General features: G+C 37.7%; 1 protein-coding gene across 3 annotated transcripts in view; it reads left to right on the forward strand.

Moving 5' to 3' along the window:
• Positions 1–13,813: 13,813 nt before the first annotated feature.
• kcnt1b (potassium sodium-activated channel subfamily T member 1b) overlaps positions 13,814–19,811 on the forward strand; it is a 96,494-nt gene continuing 90,496 nt past the window's right edge. For all 3 annotated transcript variants that reach the window (XR_008393201.1, XM_017452517.3, XM_017452519.3), the window contains exons 1-3: positions 13,814–14,511; positions 16,569–16,614; positions 17,015–17,182. Coding sequence is in view for 2 of the 3 variants with exons in the window: in XM_017452517.3 (XP_017308006.2) it covers positions 14,481–14,511; positions 16,569–16,614; positions 17,015–17,182 (245 nt within the window). In the remaining variant the exon portion in view is untranslated. The remainder of the gene's footprint in view (positions 14,512–16,568; positions 16,615–17,014; positions 17,183–19,811) is intronic.

Here is a 19,811-nt window from a genome sequence, read left to right on the forward strand (position 1 = left end):
TATTTGGACTCATGAATATATGATTTGTAGACTTTGTGCAAGCTGAAACAATTAAAATTTGTCAATTAAAAAAAAAAATATGAAAGAACATAGTGACTTATTTCTTATTTTAGCATGTGCCAAGAATAACAAAAAGAAAAAAGCAACTTTTCCTAGATTTTATTTTTTTAAATGAATGAATGCAATGCACACGGACCCAGTTGCTTCTCAAAGGAGCTTATTGTCTCTAGCTAAAGTCCAACAACTAATGAAAAAGGAATTTACAGGCTTTTCACAAATATTCCTTCATCAAGGCAAATGAATATATCCATCACATCATTAGCTTAGAGCCATTTTGGATTCGTCTTTATTTAAAATGTCTCTCCTACATAAAGATTGCAAAGGGTATAATATTAAGTTTGGACATATAGCAGCACTGAAGGCTCGGGTCTGGTCCAGTGATAATGCATTTATTATAGCTCCCCAGAGTAATTTATGAGACGATGAGGTCTTACTGAACAGTATGTGAGCAAACATGGAATTGTTGTTAAGATGGCTGATTGAACAGTGAACATTTGTGTCTGACTGAAAGAGTGATGTGAGTGCATCTTGTTCTTATGGATCTCCTGATGAGCTTTCAATTAGCAACCTGAACCCCTGGGTTGAATATTGATGGTAAATGAGAGCCATGGGATACAATTCCTCAAACTTACACACAAAAAAAAAGCCGCACACACACACACACACACACACACACACACACACACACACACACACACACACACACACACACACACGCGCACAAACTCAGCTTCCTGATCTTGAGACTTTTGGCTCTGGGTCTGCAATTAATGAGAGAATAATCCAATCATCTAATGGCATCCTAATCTGCTCCTTGCATGAGCATCATTTTTCCAGCACTGCAGAACTGATGTAATACAAAAATGTGTCACCACAAAGCCCACACTACTGATTTACTTATATTTCAGTGAATATTAAAACACTCATGTTTATCAACCTGTATCTACAGCATGTGTACCATCTACATTACCATTTAGAAGAATTTCCACATATTTGCTTTGAAATGAGAAAAGAACTGAAAATCTAGCACAACAATTAATGTTTACACTCTCCAGGCATTTTATTAAGAATACTTATACCCCTGCACATTCTTGCAAGTATCCATTCAGCCAATCATGTGGCAGCAGGATAATACATGAAATCATGCAGGTACAGGTCAAGACTTTCAGTTAATATTCACATCAAAAATCATAATGGCATGTTGATCGGCTGGTTTGAATATTTCAGAAACTGCTGAGCTGGGATTTTCATCCTGTGAAACGTCCTGTTGATAAGGTGAATCAGACTGCTTCGAGCTGACAGGAAGGTTACGCTAACTCAAATAACCACTCTTTACAAGCCTGGTGTGCAGAAAAGCATCTCATAATGCCCAAAATGATGGGCTACATAGCAGAAGATCACTGGGTTACACTCCTGTCAGCCAAGAACAGATATCTGAGGCTGCAGTAAGCACATCATCACCTAAAATTCATTAACCACTTTCATAATTGAAGATTGGAAAAACATTGCTTGATCTTCAGCTGTTTGAATCCACAACAAACCTGACCAGGAAAGTGGTTAATGAAGGTGAATTTATGAATGTTACAAACTGTCACACTTTGTCACACAGTGACAAATAAAAAAAAAAAAGGCTGGCAGTAATGTAGTCTAAAAAACACACTGAACAATGCAATGCACTATGAGGGTAAAGTAAAAAACAAATAAAAGAAAATACAAAACACTTAGAATCAGTACAGACAAGAATCAGAATCATTTTATTCACCATATACATTACATGTAATAGGAATTTTGATTGGTGTTTGGTCACAACACAATACATTCAACACAGTATCTCGGACAATGCAACACAATTACCATCCTAATATACAAATATCACAGAAATGGTAGGCTCAGTTGTACTTAGCTTTAAAGTGGAGGTGGAAATAGCAGCTGGATGCAGATCATGGTGCATTAAATGTTGTGGAACAATAAAAATATATATATATATACACATATATATATATATAATTATAATAACAATAACAACAACAACAACAACAATACAAAAAATACTACTAATAATAACAAAAACAACAAAAGCAACAATAATAATAACAATTGTTTTAGTAATATTAATATGACTATTATTATTATAATGATCATTATGACTATTATGCTACTGCTACTACTACTACTACTACCACTACTACTACTACTAATAATAATAATAATAATAATAACAACAACAATAACAACAATAACACAAACAAAAACAACAACAACAATAATAATAGCAGTAACAATAGCAATAACAAAAAAACAATAATTATATTTATATTATCATTATTAATAATAATAATAATAATAATAATAATAATAATAATAACCGCAACAACAACAAACAACAACAACAACAACAACAACAACAATAATAATAATAATAATAATAATAATAATAATAATAATAATAATAATAATATGCAAGTATCTAGTGCAGGTGCCAGGAATACAATTATTCATAATAACATTTAGCACAGATTGCTTGTTACAGATTGCCTGCGGTAGGCCAGCATTGTAGTGATCACGGAATGCTGCCTTGACAGTCTGGTTAATAACAGAAATTACCAGTGGAAAGAAACTTTTTTGATGGCGTGCAGTTTTTGTTATCAAGGAGCAGAATTGCTTTCCTAATGAGAGTTTTTGGAATAGGTAATTAGTTGAGTGGGATGTGTCACTGATGATTTTTCCTGCTCACCACTTTCATGCTCAGAAATCCACAAGAAGATGGAAAAATCTCACAAAGAGACTATGGAGTGGCATGGTATTTAACTAGAGTCCAGCCAAAATAAGCAGTGGGGGTAATATGTTAGAGTGACAGTGACTGAGAGTTCTGCATAGTCTAGAACTGAGTGCTGGATACTGGAACAGCGGTACATCTTCAAGCATCAGTGAGTGACATCATTACCATTGTTTCTGGCATGAAAACCTTGGTTGAATGTTGGATAGCACTACACAAAAACAGACTTGTTGAGACATTTTCTTATGTTTGCCTCATTCTAAGACCTTTATTTATAGACTGTAAAGGTTGTTGTTTTGAACTTGCATTACAGAGTCACATAATTGGAATGTTTTTTGACTAAATGCATCTGCCCTTAGACCTTCATGAGTGAGATTTGAGTCAACAATTTCTCAGTACAGGTAGGCATGCCAAATTCTTTTTTTTGGTAATCAGACCCACAGTACAATCACAATAGATGGAGATTCAGTTGAAATATGCTGGAGTATTCCTTTAACAATCACTATGCTTAGACTGTTCATTTAACTCTAATGGGCCACTGTTGATGAGATTTAACTTTAATTTTACAGGCATTGCCTTTTTAACTCATTAATCACCCGCCTATTAATTTTTCAGTAGTTACTCAGTACTATTTATGAATAAATAAATAATGACATCATTCCTGAGCATTTGAAAGATACATTTCTCTTTAAGAACAATAAATACATGGTATAGAAAAGGTTAGGATCAGCAGCCATCAGTCTGTGTAGTGTGGTTCTGAATATTGATGGGACGCAGAGTGTCAGGAAAAGACATTTGTTTAGCTGCATTGCTTTTGGCCATAAGCACAGGGAATCATACAAATGTAGCTGGTTCTCATGGCCACACAAGGAGAGTGAATGGATCACTGTTGAGTATGTAAACAATAGATAAGACAGGCTGATAAGCAATCCAAAACCTCCTGATTTATTCCCTGGTCCCATCTCATGCCTTCCAAAAAAGCCTCTTACGCAAAGATAATCTCAGGAGAGATGTATCAGTGGGATTAAATACAACAGCATGGTTCTTGGAACATTCCAGTTATGACCCAGTGACAAATGTGTGGAGCAGTGAAGTGGCATCACTGAACTCTCCCTGTAGTGCTGTATGTGCGGTGGAGACGGACAGTTACATGTTTGCCCTGGGGGGGCCTACGTTAACACTACCTGCACCAGCAGTGTTGAGAGCTACAATCTAATCATGTAACATCTGGCTCTGTATTGTTGTGTCTGAAATAAAGGAGATGAAAGGACATATTATGTACTGTATAATGCAATCCCCAAGGCATATGAAATAATCGTTGTGTATTATAATGTTATCATTCACTCCTGATATAAGATGCGGAGCTAATAAAATACCCCCCATGATGCAGCATCACTCAGGAGCTGCCATGGCTGAAGAGAATGGCTGCTTGTATGTTATGGGTGTTATGGAAGTTCAGGTAGTCACTGAATAATGGAAAGTATCTTTATTTGTATATGTTTAGTGCTTCAAATATACCTAATTTTGTTTGTACATGCCTGCAATATTTTAGTTGGTTCTATTTCCCAATGATTGCCAGGTAGTTATAAAGGACCACTGCATATTTGTTAATGAATGCATGAAATTAAAGACCTCCTGCTCAGGCAACTTGTTTTGTTATGTGTTTCCAGTCTCAATGCCCACACTAGTCTTAACTCTATGCCCTGGGAATCTTTCTGGCAAGTTTTCTTAAAAAAAAATAAATAAAAATTTAATCCCCAAAACACCATTATTCCAATCTGAATAATGTGTTCATATCCAGTGGCATCCCTAGCAAGTATGTATATTAAGCATCCTGTTAAAGGACACAACCGTTACTCTTCTCAGTAACATCTGATTTCTGATCCATCCTGGTTTAACTGTCCATTCAAGAGGCGTGTAAAACTCTTATTAACTATTGATGAATATACTAAGGTAAACATTACAATTTTGTACAAATCTGTATTTTTACAACTGAGCTAAAATCAGACTCATGGCATACTGTAGAGGATGCTCTGCCAGTCAAAATAGACTTATAAAACTGTTATACAACATTAAGTTCCCTCTTAAGGCCATAGACCAGCTCATATTCTCTGTCAATTCACATGCTCTATCATTCATAACCAGAACGTCCAAGAATAACTAAAAATAACTAAATAAATACCCATGTATTTCTGTGAGAAGGCAGCTTGAGGGAAACTCCCATGACTGCACTCTAAAGCTTCCCTGCAGTTTTTGAACTTAGTCAAATCATACGCATTGTAAAAAAAAAGAAAGAAAAGAAAAGAAAAAGAAAAACTATAGTAATAAGCAAAATCAGAAGCCTGGCATAATATTGGCAAGACTTAATATGTTTATGATCTTAATGATGATACTTAGCAATAATGTCTAACATCCATCCATCCATCATTTTCAATATTGCTTATCCTACACAGGATCATAGGGGAGCCTGGAGTCTATGCCAGGGGAACTTGGGGCACAAGGTGGTGGACACCCTGGACGGGGTGCCAACCCATCAGAGGGTGCATTCACACACCCATTCACACACTACGGACAATTTGGAATTGCCAGTCAGTATACAGTACAGTGCATGTCTTTACTGGGGGAGGAAACCAGAGTACCCAGAGGAAACCCCCGAAGCACAGGGAGAACATGCAAACTCTGCACACACAACCCCAACCCCAGACGTGCGAGGCAAATGTTCTAACCACTAAGCCACCGTGCCCCACTAACTTCTAACAACATTTTTATTAACAATAAACCCAGTCTGATATTTACTATAATAAAAAAACAGAGGTTAAGTCAGTGTAGTCTCAAAATCATCTTTGGTCATTTCTCCTATTCTGCTGTATTCTCTGCATTCTCCAGTTTAACCCAGGGATTATGGTGGACATGTGCCCCCACATACACCCCAAGGGAGACCACGCTGTGTTATCTACCAGGGCCGGCTATATGGCTGGAGGCCAAGATGAATTCTCCTTGGAGCTCTGTAGTGTGGAAAATTTTTACCCTGACTCCCTTAAGTGGACTCCAATCCATAACCTGAGGAGCAAACGACACGTATGACACAAGTATGTCATCATCAGTTTCTCTGGAAGACTTTTCCCACACTTTGCAATATGAGTGACATCATACACATATATTGCACTATGGGAGTGCTGAAATGGGAAATTGCTTCTGTGTGGGTTGTCAGGTGATTGACAGGTGAAGGCCTAGTAAGTGGTTAGTGCAGTGCTGTGTGTTACATTTGTCTCATTAATATCTAAGTGTCTCTGCTGGTGTTAGATGGAAGACTGCTGGCAGTAGGAGGCTCACCCAATCTCTGAACTATCAAGATTTATAATCCTTACAAAATAAGTTAAGGCCTATTCAGATTGGATTCAGTTGGCGATTATTATATTACCTCTGTGGTAATTACCTAATATAAGTTGAATCTCTGTGATTTTAGTTATGTCTGAAACTGTAAAGTCAGTACTTTTTTTCAGACTATACATGGGCATGTCTGAAATTATTACACCACATTTTAACTTTTGTAAAGGAAGGTACCTTCTTTATTTGGAACACCTATGCACTTACTCCTTCATGCATTTATCTAATCAGCCAATTGTGTGGAAACAGTGCAAAACAACAGATATGGGCCAGCTTTGAGTAATGTTCACATCAACTATCAGAATGGGGGAAAAATGTGATCTCAGTGATTTTGATCGTGGCATGATTGTTGGTGTCAAAAGGGGTGGTTTGAGTATTTCTATGACTGCTGATCTGCTGGAGTTCTCTTGCAAAAGAGACTCTTATATTTTACTCAGGATGGTGCAATAAAGAAAAAACATCTAGTGAGCAGTTCTGTGAACGGAAACACCTTGTTGATGAGAGAGGTCAATGGAGAATAGCCAGACTGGTTCGAGCTGACAGAAAGGCTACAGTAACTCAGATAACCACTCTGTACAATTGTGGCGAGCAGAAAAGCATCTCAGAACGCACACTTTCGAAACTTGAGGCAGATGGGCTACAACAGCAGATGACCATGTCTGGTTCCACTTCTGTCAGCCAAGAACAGAAAGCTGAGGCTGCAGTGGGTACAGGCTCAACAAAACTAAACAGTTGAAGCCTGGATAAACATAACCTGGTCTGAAGACGCTTGATTTCTGCCGAAGAACATAGATGGTAGGGTCAGAATTTGGCGCCAACAGCATGCATCCATGGTCCCAACCTGCCTTGTGTCAACAGTCCAGGTTGGTGGAGGTGGTGTTATATTGTGGGGAATGTTTTCTTGGCACACTTGGGCCTGTTAATACCAATCTATCATCACGTTTCTTCAATATAAAGACATTACAGTTGTAGTTAAGCTATTGAGCACCTAGCACAGGTAATAGCCTACATACAGTACATGTTATGGCCATGTGATCTGCTAGTGATCATGTGCCACTTGCACAGCCACACACAATAAAACGTATAATATAGGTGCTTATAATATAGGTCAAAAGAATGAAGTGTATTCAAATGAAGTGTATGTAAAACAGGGAATTTTCTGTGTGTTGACCATGCCTACATCGTGAAGATACTCCCATCTCTGTGATTTATACAGAAATTGCTCCTGACATTCTGTACTGTAGGTACTATGTGCCTGGAAGTCTTTAGTTTCTGTTATCATTTAGCCTCATTTTGATTTTCCTTGAAGTTAATATGACAAATAAGAATAACACATGTTACCAAGAAACCAGAAAGTCTGTAGACTCTCTTGTGGTGGAAAAATTATTAACCAAAACAAACTTTTGACAATGGAGGCTCCTCCCATTAATGGGGTCACTCTATAGAAAACTTCACCATAGCACTGATTATATGTTCTTTTTTAAACACATTTTAATCCATTCATTTTTAGGCATAGATTATGTGGCACATCCAACATACAAATTCCTGTGAGTTGTTACTTTCAAAACAATTACATTAATATAGCATACCTATTATTTGAATTACATTCAGCACTACTGCTGCTGTTATAGATAATTTATCAACATCTTCTGATCAGGCAGAACTGAGAATTACAACTGTGCTGTAGAATAACGTGTTTGTGCATCATGTCTTTCACCTGTCATTTTTTTATATCATGTTACTGATCAGTAGGCCTGTTCTTCAGCCCACCTCTCTCTCTCTCTCTCTCTCTCTCTCTCTCTCTCTCTCTCTCTCTCTCTCTCTCTCTCTCTCTCTCTCTCTCTCGGTTTGTTAATCCATCCATAGAAACATTTAATCCATTTTTTAAACCTTTCTATTCATGTCCCAAAACACCCCAAAATGTTTTTTTATATATAAATTTATATGCATTTCAAAGTACTTTGATTTGATCAATTGGACCAATGCGTATTATGTGTTTGATGGTGAAGATGCAATATGAGCATTCAGAAGAATTCTTTTATAGGCTGATGGAAGTGAGTCCATCAGACTAAACTAAGAATAAAATAAGAAATGGTCGAATGCATAATGCAATATATGTACCTTTGTGCATAAGAGCGAGATGAAGTGCTCACATCTGAACATGAGTCATTTCAAACAACTGTCATAATAAAGAAGAAAGAAATACATGCAGTGTTTGCTTTGAAACATCAGGGAAGGACTGCTTTTCTGCTTCTCCTAAGAGTACCGCATAGAATTATATAAAAGGACATAGAAAGTAGTTGGAACAAAACACAGCTGTGTGTTCTGGTATGGGAAAGATGGTCTCTGTCACTCTCAAGGACATGTCGAAAATGGAAAGCCGTTCTTTGACAGTGCAAAGAATTTAAAGTGAATTCACTGAGGAAACCTCTTGTGTGTCGCTATGCGTTGGTATCATGCCGTGGGCAACATTAGTGTGGCCATGAATTCAATTCACTGACACTTTCTTTACCTTGAGGAGAAGCAGAAGTGACAAAGTGACAACAGAGCCTATGGGTATGGTATCTTCTCAAATCAATAAAAAAATGTAAAAAACAACAACAAAAAAAAAAACAACAAAAAAACTGGACTTTGTGTAGTTATTGTGTTGTTGTTTTTTTGTAAAAATAAATGTTTGTACATTTTGTCACTGTCTCATCTGAACTGTGTATTTGAGGAATCAACACTATCCACATGGGTGAGTCCTGATGTTGATTCGCTATTACATGATTACTTTGCCAAGCAACTAAAAGAGATATTACTCTGTGTTTGTGTGTGTGTGTGTGTGTGTGTGTGTGTGTGTGTGTGTGTGTGTGTGTGAGAGAGAGAGAGAGAGAGAGAGAGAGAGAGAGAGAGAGAGAGAGAAGAGAGAGGCGATAAATGGGCCCCAGTGGAACCGTTTCATTACAAATTGAGGGGATAGTGGTCCTAATACCTCAAAGGTCTGAGTAGCTGAGCACTAGCAATTCTCCCTCCATGTCACAGGGAAGTATGGCTGTAAGAAACAAACAAGTTTTTTTTTTTTTTTTAGGTTTACATTAAAGCTGGATGCATTTGGTCTGGAAAACACTAGAAGACATGGATGAGGGTTACATTTTCAGACATAAAGCTTACAGTAATACTGTAGCATTATTACATTTCTGATTTAACTAATAGCAATAGCAATAGATTTGCATAATAAAATTTTCTCAATGCTAATGAGTGGCTATTCGCTTTCACTGAAAGCATTTAAAAAGCAACACCAACAGCCTGTCTTGCTGCAGTGAAACTCCTTTGATGCCAGTGTAATGGGCCAACCACAGAAAAATGCTCTCTGATGATGTACCTGCTTGCCTATAGAAGATAGAGATACTGTATGCATTTGGGTCATTTTGAAAGCTTATAGCCTTGTCTGGTTAGTATCACATACATTTATATGCAAGGTTATAATGAGTTATATATAGTAAAGTAGAGTTAAAAGCCAATAACAATAACACTTGCAATGCACTCCTTTGTTAGACATGCACAATAAATATATATTTGGGGGATAATAAATTGAATTGTGTGTATACAGTAATAATGCATGTTTATAATATCCAGACACACCAATGCAGGCATTTGCACATTATGTTACCTTTATCTTGGCAAGAAAACAGAAATTAAGCTCCAGGCTGTGTGAGTTGTAAGCAGCATGCACTGTGAATTGAAACACTTAATGTAGATCGCACAAAGATTATGGAAGGATTGATCCTGGACTTCAAATGGATGTCAAATGTGTTTGATGAGGATTCATGAGTATTTCTTCCAGATGCCATGTGATACCTTCAGGAAAATAAAGTAAACTCTACTGTGGTAAACAGTGAAAATTCGACAAACAAACAAATAAATAAAAATACACTAAATAAAAATACACTTTAAAAAATGCTTAAAAATAATAAATACCAGCCTTGAAGCAATAGGATTGTAATTTACTACAACCCCAAGAACAAACAGTGAAGAGAAATAAGCATTCTGACAGGTTGGTTTTTTTTTTTGTTGTTGTTATTTAATATATTTCCATTGCACATATCCACTTCAAATTTGACTTTACAATTAAAAAATGAATAAAAGGTATGAATTCATAAGCATAAACAAATATACATTTAAAAATGGAATGAATAGGGAATAACGTATTCACACACTAAATTAAAAATATATATAGTTAAATTTGACATAAAAATAAACCGAAATCTAGATATAAACGCTGCGAAAAAATGTTCTCCTGCAAATTGCACCTGGTGCCATTATAAAAGATGTTGACAAATTGGGAAGATTTCATGCAGGCAGAAATCATGGTGAAGCTGAAGGAGCTTCCAAAAGTTCTCAGGGACAAAATTATTAATCAACATTTGAATGGATAAAACTACAGAGCCACAGCAAAAAACTTAAATATCCCTGTCAGTACAGTTGGTATGTCACACAAGATTTCATAACATGCTTTCAGATTAATGATAAAGAAGGTAAGAGAAAAGCCAGCAGTCACTCAAAAAGAGTTGCAGGATGACCTGAAGGCAGCAAGAACAACATCTACTTCATCTTCTCTAAATGCATTTAGACAAATCAGAATGTTTTTGGAACAATGTACTCATAGAGCCCCCAATCTTGGGGAATTCAAAGCCAATTTGCTAAGAGGAATGGGCCAAAATTGCATCACAATGCTGAAAAAAAGCTACTTCTTACAGCTTTTCAACAATATAATTATATTAGTAATGTGTTGTATCCCAATATTTTTCCTCCATCAGTCTTTTCTTTTAACACATATATTTGTTTATGCAAAAAACATTATTTGTATACAAATACACACTTTGTGTATGAATATATACATATTTATATATGTATATATCAAGTATATTAAGTACAAAGTCAAAAGACATCTGTGTAAAGTGGACATATGCAGTGGAAGTCCTTCTATGTATTAAATAACAAAAAGAAATGTGTCCAAATGCTCCTTTCCTCTCACTGTATGTGCGGCAGTTTTGCAGCAAGTAGCATTTTAAAAGAAATACACTGGCTTATGAAGAGCATATTAATACTGGGTAGGACAGCCTCTAGATTTTGTGGCATAGATTCCACAAGCTGTTGAAAACATTTGTTCATGGAACCAGTTGGAGGGGACTTCAAGACATGGCGCATTATCATGCTGGAAGTAGACATTAGAAGATGGGTGAATTGTGCTCATAAAGGGATATACATAGTCAGCAACGATACTGAAATATGACGCGGCATTCAAAGGATGATTGATTAATATCCAGGTGCCCAAAATGGACCAAAAAACATTCCCCACCCCATTACAGAACCACCACCAGCCTGAACTGTTGACAGAAGGCATGTTAGGTCCATGTATTCATGCTGCAGATGTCGCATTCAGTATTGAGAGAACAGATGGACTGACCTCTAAACAATCCAGCACTAGGACAAAGAGAATTCCACTTATCGTCCCACTTGTCTTTCCCACTTGTAAGAAGTGTAATCAGCTGTAAATTGGAAAAAATTGGAGACCATTTTGACAAGCACCAGCACACCATCAGAATGAAGGATTTCTTCTTTCCATGACACTTCAACTGCAATGGACATAACATTAATGACATCTCTGTTTGCATTGTTGGTTGTTCTGGGAGCGACAAAGTGAGGAACCCTTGAGAGAAGAGCTCATCTACACTCTCAGAACTCTCAGAAGTGTTGACAACTAATACATCATCAACCATTTTGAATAGTAATTGATTTGAACCCCTAAAGCCTCAGAAGCACTAAGCTAACCATTCTGTTTCTCTGGAAAATTTTTGTACTTGCTTAACTTTCCCACAGCCACTATGCATTGGGCTACGTTTAAGCATAGGTATAAAATGTGCATAAATATATGAATATAAATACACCTATTCCTGGAAGGCTCCAGAGTTTGTTAGAAAACATACCTAAACAAACAACATTTCTGTTTCAGGAGAAATATTTAATATTTTAAGTAGTAAAAAGATAAATAAATCGAACAACTTTGAACATCCTGAGGGGGGCATGGTGGCTTAGTGGTTAGCACGTTTGCCTCACACCTCCGCGGTTAGAGGTTTGATTCCTGCCTCTGTGCTTTGGGGGTTTCCCCCTCAGTTCAGAGACATGCATTGTAGGCTGATTGGTATCTTTGAATTATCTGGAGTACGTGTGCAAGTATGCCCTGCAATACCCGTCCAGGGTATGCCCTACCTTGTGCCCAGAGTTCCCTGGGATAGGCTCCAGTCTCCCCATGACCCTGTGTAGGGTTAGCGGTACAGAAAATGGATGGATGGATTAACATCCTGCACAGCACCGGTAAACCCATTATTAAAACATGGAGAGAAACTGGAACTACAGGATACCATCCACCAAAAGGTAATGACTGGGTAATGAGGGAATTAGTCAGAGAAGTGACTTACTGAGAATTTCTCAGGAGATGCCCTGGTAAAAGATCATTACTTTTGTAACAAATTTATGCTTTAAGATAAATCCCTTGTGATGTTTCAGTTTGTTTTCAAGGTGGTCCTAATATAAAAAAAATTCAATAACATAACACAAGACAAAAACAACAACAACAACAACAACAACAACAACAATCACCATATTCAAAACAGCAAACACACCACTACAAAATTAACACGAAGTATGAGTGTTTGCTTAGCATTAATACGTATGAATACGTAGATTATTCCAATTTGCAGGGGCCTTATACCTAAATGATTTCTTCCCAAACACTTTCTTGACTAAAGGAGTAAGACAAAATAATGTGAAGAATGTCTTCATTGATAAGATGAAGAATATGCTATCAGATACTGTCGCAAATAATTAGGGTAGTTAAGATGTACACATTTCTAAATAAATTCCAACTAGTGAAAATGCCTTCTAATATTGCGTGGAGACCATTTGAATAAATCACACATAATACAATGGTGTGTACTTTTGTCTAAACGCAAGCAATATTACAATGTGATGAAGTCAGATCATGTTTTAAGTATTTCAGTAGTTTCACACGGATTGAAGTTTAAAATAGGATTTTCTTGTGTATAGAACAGTCTGGAATTTCCTGTAGAAAACACCAGGCTTTCTCAGGAGAACAGTTTTCCCAACTGGTCTGCATATTTGAGTATTTTCCCTGTTTCAACACACAGGAAGGGCTACTCATTAGCCAATTAGGAAAACTCTCATACGTGTAGGACAGGAGGTCCTCAAGGACTGGGTTTGGGAACTTGCTTGAACTCTCTTGGGTCGTGTCCATGGTAAAGAAAGTCCCAGAGTTCTCCAGGAGATGGCGCTGTCAACTCTGAACGAGATGTCAAGCTTTTAGGACGAGCACAAGCCTCTAGCTCGCTCCTATACAGAGGTGACAGCGGCTGAATCCTAAATGTCTCCATGCTGGACAAATTTAGTGCACTTGAAGCTTATTATTATTATTATTATTATTTTAAGCTAGGGAGCCATTTGAGAGTCATGTACAGAAGTGACAGCAGGCTAATCCCAAAATGTGTAGAATACAGGACACGCTGTGCACTCTGTAGTGTGGATAAACCGCTATCCTAACACTAGATAGGGCACTTATAAAGGGACGAGGCAGTCGTTTGGGTTTCAGCCAGCGTCTTTTTACCGCACCGAGAGGACGCTGAAGGAAGACCTTGCGCTTTTGCGTTTTTCCCCCTCTATCTTTACATTTTTCTATTTTATTTTATTTATTTATTTATTTTTTTTAAATGAACAGCGACAGATCCTCAGGTATATTTGTCGTACTGGACTCATATGAGGAAAACTTCTTCCAAAGCAGAATTCAAAGCAAAGGATCTATATGTATTTTTTTTGGATCGAATCCCACAGGAGGAGTTGATTTCCAGTTCAAGTCCACTTAGGCTACATGTTAGTGCCCTGAATGACTGTGTGATGTGTAAACCTTCAAAGCCATACAGTGACAGATGGGAGAAATGAAGGAAGACGTTTCAGCCGGTAATGATGAGCAGCTCGTCTTCACACCACTAGGGTTCGAGAGAAGATGCTGGATGCTGTATTAGACCCGGTGGGCTTGTGTAGCTTCTCCACTCGGGGTCGTCACCCACCCGTTTCATGCATTCACTCCGACATCGAGCCACAGAGAGGACATTACGATAGGAAGTCCTGTGTGGACTCTTAAAGCTGCGGATTTGGAGGAAAATGTGTGGTGCTGTATCCGCCACCAGGACGCTTCTTTACAATGATGGGACCGCGCACTCAGCCACAGCCAGGTAAGATATCTCACACATAGCCTATCAAAACCTTACAGATAACTGTCCGCATAACTCTCAGAGCTCACAGCTCTAGAATACATTCCTTACTACCTTTGCTCATTTCATTTCTGGGCTGTTTTTTGTTTTGTTCGGTTTTTTTTTTTTTTTTTTTTTAATCCAAAGCGACCTACACTTGAGACCCAGCACTAACAGTGTGGGTTTTGAACCCAGAACCTTTCAATCCCAGAACCTACAAACACTGGATGTGTTGATAAACACAAATGATTTACTGAGGTATTAGATTAAACAGCAGTAGTGCATCACTGGCGTAATGAAACCACCATTTATTCTCCTCTGAACCTGACAAAGTGTGAGAGCGATGAAATATTGTTGTGAGTTGAATGATGGAGGGAGTCTGCTGATAATTACACACAGATCACTTTAAAGATTATTTCTTTTCACTGTCAGCTGAAGGGACTGGCATGGACGTGGCGAAGCTCCTGTTTTTTGTTGTTGTTGTTGTTGTTGTTGTTGAAGTTGTTTTTGTAGAACATATGAATTGTTTTCCTCGGGGCAACATCATGATTATTACTGCACTGGCTTCATGTACGCTCAGAAATTTCCTTGTCGCTGGCGTGGTATCATCAAACATCATTTGTACATGTAGTATGTATCTTTTGCCTGGAAACGTGAACAATATAATATACACATTGGACATTAAGGACCACTGATATACCTTGAAACATTTTTAAACACATGCATCTTCTCAGATAAAGGATAGACACTAAAGGTGCAGAAAATATACTAGAAAAAGTACAGAACTTTAGTTTAGAGTTTTAGTTAATTTTTAGTTCATAATACTGGGATTTGTTTGTTTGTTTGTTTGTTTGTTTGTTTCAAAATACATGATTTAAATGAACATGATTCAACTCTGCATAAATCAGATAGAGTATCAGACCTCTCAGAGATGGGATCTAAGTCCAGAGTCAGGGCGTCACGACTTATTTCAAGGCGTGCTGCGTGTACTTCTTTTCCACACCCCTGTCGACTGTTTTCCCAGTCAACTATGGATATTATACAAAAAGCGATAAACAGCCTATTATAAATCAATTAAGCAAATTAGCCAATATTTGTTGAGTGCTCTGTGACTGTGTCTGTGAAGCCACTATGTCTATTTGATATCATTTTACATTTTCAATTATCACACATTTCCCCCTTCTGGCATCTCTCCCTCTCAGTTATTAAGACACACTGCAGAGGGATTACTGCTTCGAAATTAAAAAACATAACAGCCTCGCTGGTACCTCTCAAAGCTGCCCAAGCTACTTTTTAAAAAATGAATACCATATATCTGCGTGCTGACACTCAAGTCTTTTTGCGACTGTCTGTGCCAAAGTGTAAACACAATCCATACAGCACGCTCAGCAACACATTGCTCTTTTGTTTACACCTCTGCCATTAAAGTCACCCTGCACCCACGCCTCACCTCTGCACAATACATACGCGCGCACACACACACACACACACACACACACACACACACACATACACACACCCACCTGAGGGCACTCAAAGGAGAACATGCAGAGAACATTCTAGAAATTACAGAGGACCTACTTTGCTGCAGTCTACCCTTTTGCCACAAGGACAACATAATAACAATGAAAATTAGTCCTCAGACGTCCTGTTTGGCCTTAAGGTGTAATTCCGGGCTGTTCCCTGTAAACCGTCTATTAAACATGCTTTCAGAAATGACCTATAATTACGTAAAAGGCAGGCTGTTGGTAAAAGTGTATCTGGAGGTGCTGCTTAGGAGATATACCAGGATGCTGCTTGGATGTAATTACTGGTGATTCACCGGCTTCACATTTGAATAGACAGAGACGGAAATTACCACACATTGCACGGCGGACCTTAAATGAAAATTGGTTTAACACATTGACTGAACGTGGGGGAAAAAGGTCTTGAAGGGATCTGCTTGGATTTTACATCATAATGTCAGTTATTCATTCATAAAACTTGTCTGAATGGACTGTCTTTTTATGGAAGTAACTAACAATTGTCTCTGTTTCCAGAGGCGAGTATGACTCCACCACAGCGCCCATCCAACCCTGGTGACAGGTACGCACTTACAATCTTAATGCTTTGCACACTTTCTGTGTTCAGATATCAGGATAAGCTTGTGTGCAGACGTCTGCGTAAGAACTGGCATTAACGTTTTTCACAATACCATTAAACACTGGTATATACATATTAAAGCTTTTTTTTTTCCTTAAGTCATTAAGTGCACTCCATCAAACAATCAACATGCATCTCAATTAGCAAAGCACATGTGAGTGCAGTATACCAGAAGAGAGCAGGACGCTATAGCAAAATATTTACAAATTCTGCACCTCATATGTCATTGTCAGTCACTGCCCGTTCCAGCTGTGTAGAATTTTGCCAGTGCTGCTGGAATGGCTTCTGCATGACATTTCTGTTATTTGTCAGCATGTTTTTCATGTTTGTTTTTTTCTGTCAGGCCGCCTGCTGAAACGGTTAAAAAGACCAGCATCGGAAACACTGGACTGATTCTGGACAGCTCGGCGCTGAAGATGGCCGATGTGGACTCGGAGGTTCCTCCTCTCCCACCGCGCTACCGCTTCAGAGACCTGCTTTTGGGGGATCAGTCGTTTCAGAATGACGACAGGTAAAAGTGTTTCTACAGATCACACATGGGGTCCTATGTTTATAAAGAGTTTATGAGGCCTGGGTAAATGCATGCATTCTTAACACGTCTTCTGGAGTTTGAGAGCGTGTGATGAAATGAATATCAGAGGGAATCATGCAACAAGCTGTTATATGTGTGCCTTTAATACACATTTTTGCGAGACTTCATAATATTTGGATAACATTACTTGACGGGTGCCTATATTGTGCCTTCACAACAAATGAACGTCAGTTGCATACAACTTTCGTAAAGCAGTGGTGGTGGATAAGACTTTATATAACGTTGTCTTTATATGAAAAACATTGTAGTATATTTGTAATTTTTTTATCCTTAACTTTTAAACTAGGGCTGGGCAATATAACACTGATATCTTGATAAATGATTACACTATACACTTTTCTGAAATATTGTTGGTATGGTGATGTGTTGGTATTTTTCATGTTTGTAATAATTACAAATTAAATAGTACTGAATGGATGCCATAAAGGTTAAGATTGTATGTACCGTAAATACTACATAGAACACCCCTTAAAGTTTTCTTAGTGAGCTCTTAGTAATGACAAATGAATAACGTTTACTGCAGTGCTTATGAATGTGCAACGATGTGAAGGTCCAAGCACTATCTCTGTTTAGTATAAAGAATTGCACAATGACAGAAAATATTTCTTGTTGCAAGTATCAGGCGCAGGTCTTCACACACACTCAGAAGATGTTTTGTACAGTTGAAGCTAGATCACATGCTCAGTGTGCTCGTGGTGTAGAAAAATGTGTGCTGAAGGAGCTGTCCTCAGATCTGGTGCTGAACCAACAGTGTTGTGAAAGAGAGAAACAGTACAAGGCTGAATGGATCAGGGTTTAAATATCACTGCAGCATTTGCTAAATGACTCAGTCCTTTATAATAAATTCAAGGCTATCTTTTGTCCAAATGTCTTTTTCTGACTTATTTCAATGACAGGAAGCTGCTGCCTATAATTATATGCTTTAAATTTCAAATGAATGTTTCATATTTCTTCCATTTCTTTTGTACACTTCAGCTGGGAGAGGAAATACATACTTGATATGATATTGTTTTCTGTTGGTGGCTTTGATACTTTGTCACAGTGCTGTGTGCTATCTTGTGGTATTTAATATTACTTTTAGGGCAACGAGATGCAATAATAGATAATAGATAGCGGTCTTACGGAATAAAACTTACCATTATTCTGACTTAAAAGTGCACCCATTGCCATTTTGTGTAGAAGGTGAAAGAGTTGGTCATTAGTCAAAGCACAGCAAAGCGAAGCAAAGACAAATCCCTATATGCCACATGACAGCAAATCCCACATGACAGCAAGTAGCTGCAAGAAGGTTTAGCTGACACAGGAGTGATGGTGCACCATTCTACTGTGCAGCGTTGCATGCACAAATTTGATCTGTATGGAAGAATCATCAGAAGGAAACCTTACCTGCAACCTCTTCCCAAAAGTCAACATCTGAAGTACGCAAAACATCATCTAGATGAACCAGAGGCATTTTAGTGCTGTGGACCAATAAAATAAAAAGGTATTGTTAGAGACAGAAAAAAGGAGCAGGATTTGATGAAAACAACAACTTTCCAACTGTTAAGCATGGGGTGGAACATGTGGGTTATAATTTAGGGCTGTGTGGCAAGTACTGGCACAGGAAAAATTGCACAGGTAGACAGAAGAATGGATTCCAGGAAATATCTGCAAATTCTGTAAGCAAATATGAGACAGAAACCAAGATTGACAGACAGCTGTATTAAAAACCGTCCCAGTTGCTTCACTTTCAAAAGATCCAAAAATTCTGACTCAATGTGACCATTTATTCCTGATTAGGAGGTGGTCGTTATGACACAAACACATTACTGGTCACATTAATTGTGTTAATCTTTGAAATGATGCATATAAACAGTGTGCCTCCAAATAAAATAAATAAGCCAAGAATGTATTCAACCAATCAGACACTGTTATTTACATTGGTCATTGGTCATTGTTACTGTAATCTAATGACCTTTTCTGATAATGTCGGAATGTAACGTATATTTTAAATTTATGTAATTTTATTACAGTTACTGATGTCAATAAAATTATGTTACTTGCATTGCAAATTTATTGTTAAAAAAAACAATATTAAGTAAAATGCATTTTTTTTTAAAATCATGTTTTGCTCCGAAGATTTTTTCTTTAGCCCTGAATAATTCTCCACTTGGAGCAGTTTGTCACTAAGGAACTGAACGTCAGTAAAAGAAGTGAGCTGTGTTTACTGGAAAATACATGGAAATACTCGTGTCTTATTGGTTGACGGCTCTCAATTCTGCCAAACACTAGCTCATAGTCAGTGTGAGGAAAATGGATATACACCCTTTTTTCTTTTTTTTTTTCTTTCTTTTTTTTAACCAGGTAAGGGGTTGAAACTGAAACAGTAACATCCTCTGATGCTGATCAGGAAAACAAGGTGTCTAAATGTCTATATGAGTTCCAGTTTACGTGAACATGATATGAGCAGAGCATAAGGAAAGATAATATACTTTGCATGGCACTGTAGCAGCTAAACACATACATTGATAGCTTAGTTGTGTCTCTCCTTGGCTAGCGACACCAAACT

Source organism: Ictalurus punctatus, chromosome 22, assembly GCF_001660625.3.
Source record: "Ictalurus punctatus breed USDA103 chromosome 22, Coco_2.0, whole genome shotgun sequence".
Taxonomy (NCBI): domain Eukaryota; kingdom Metazoa; phylum Chordata; class Actinopteri; order Siluriformes; family Ictaluridae; genus Ictalurus; species Ictalurus punctatus.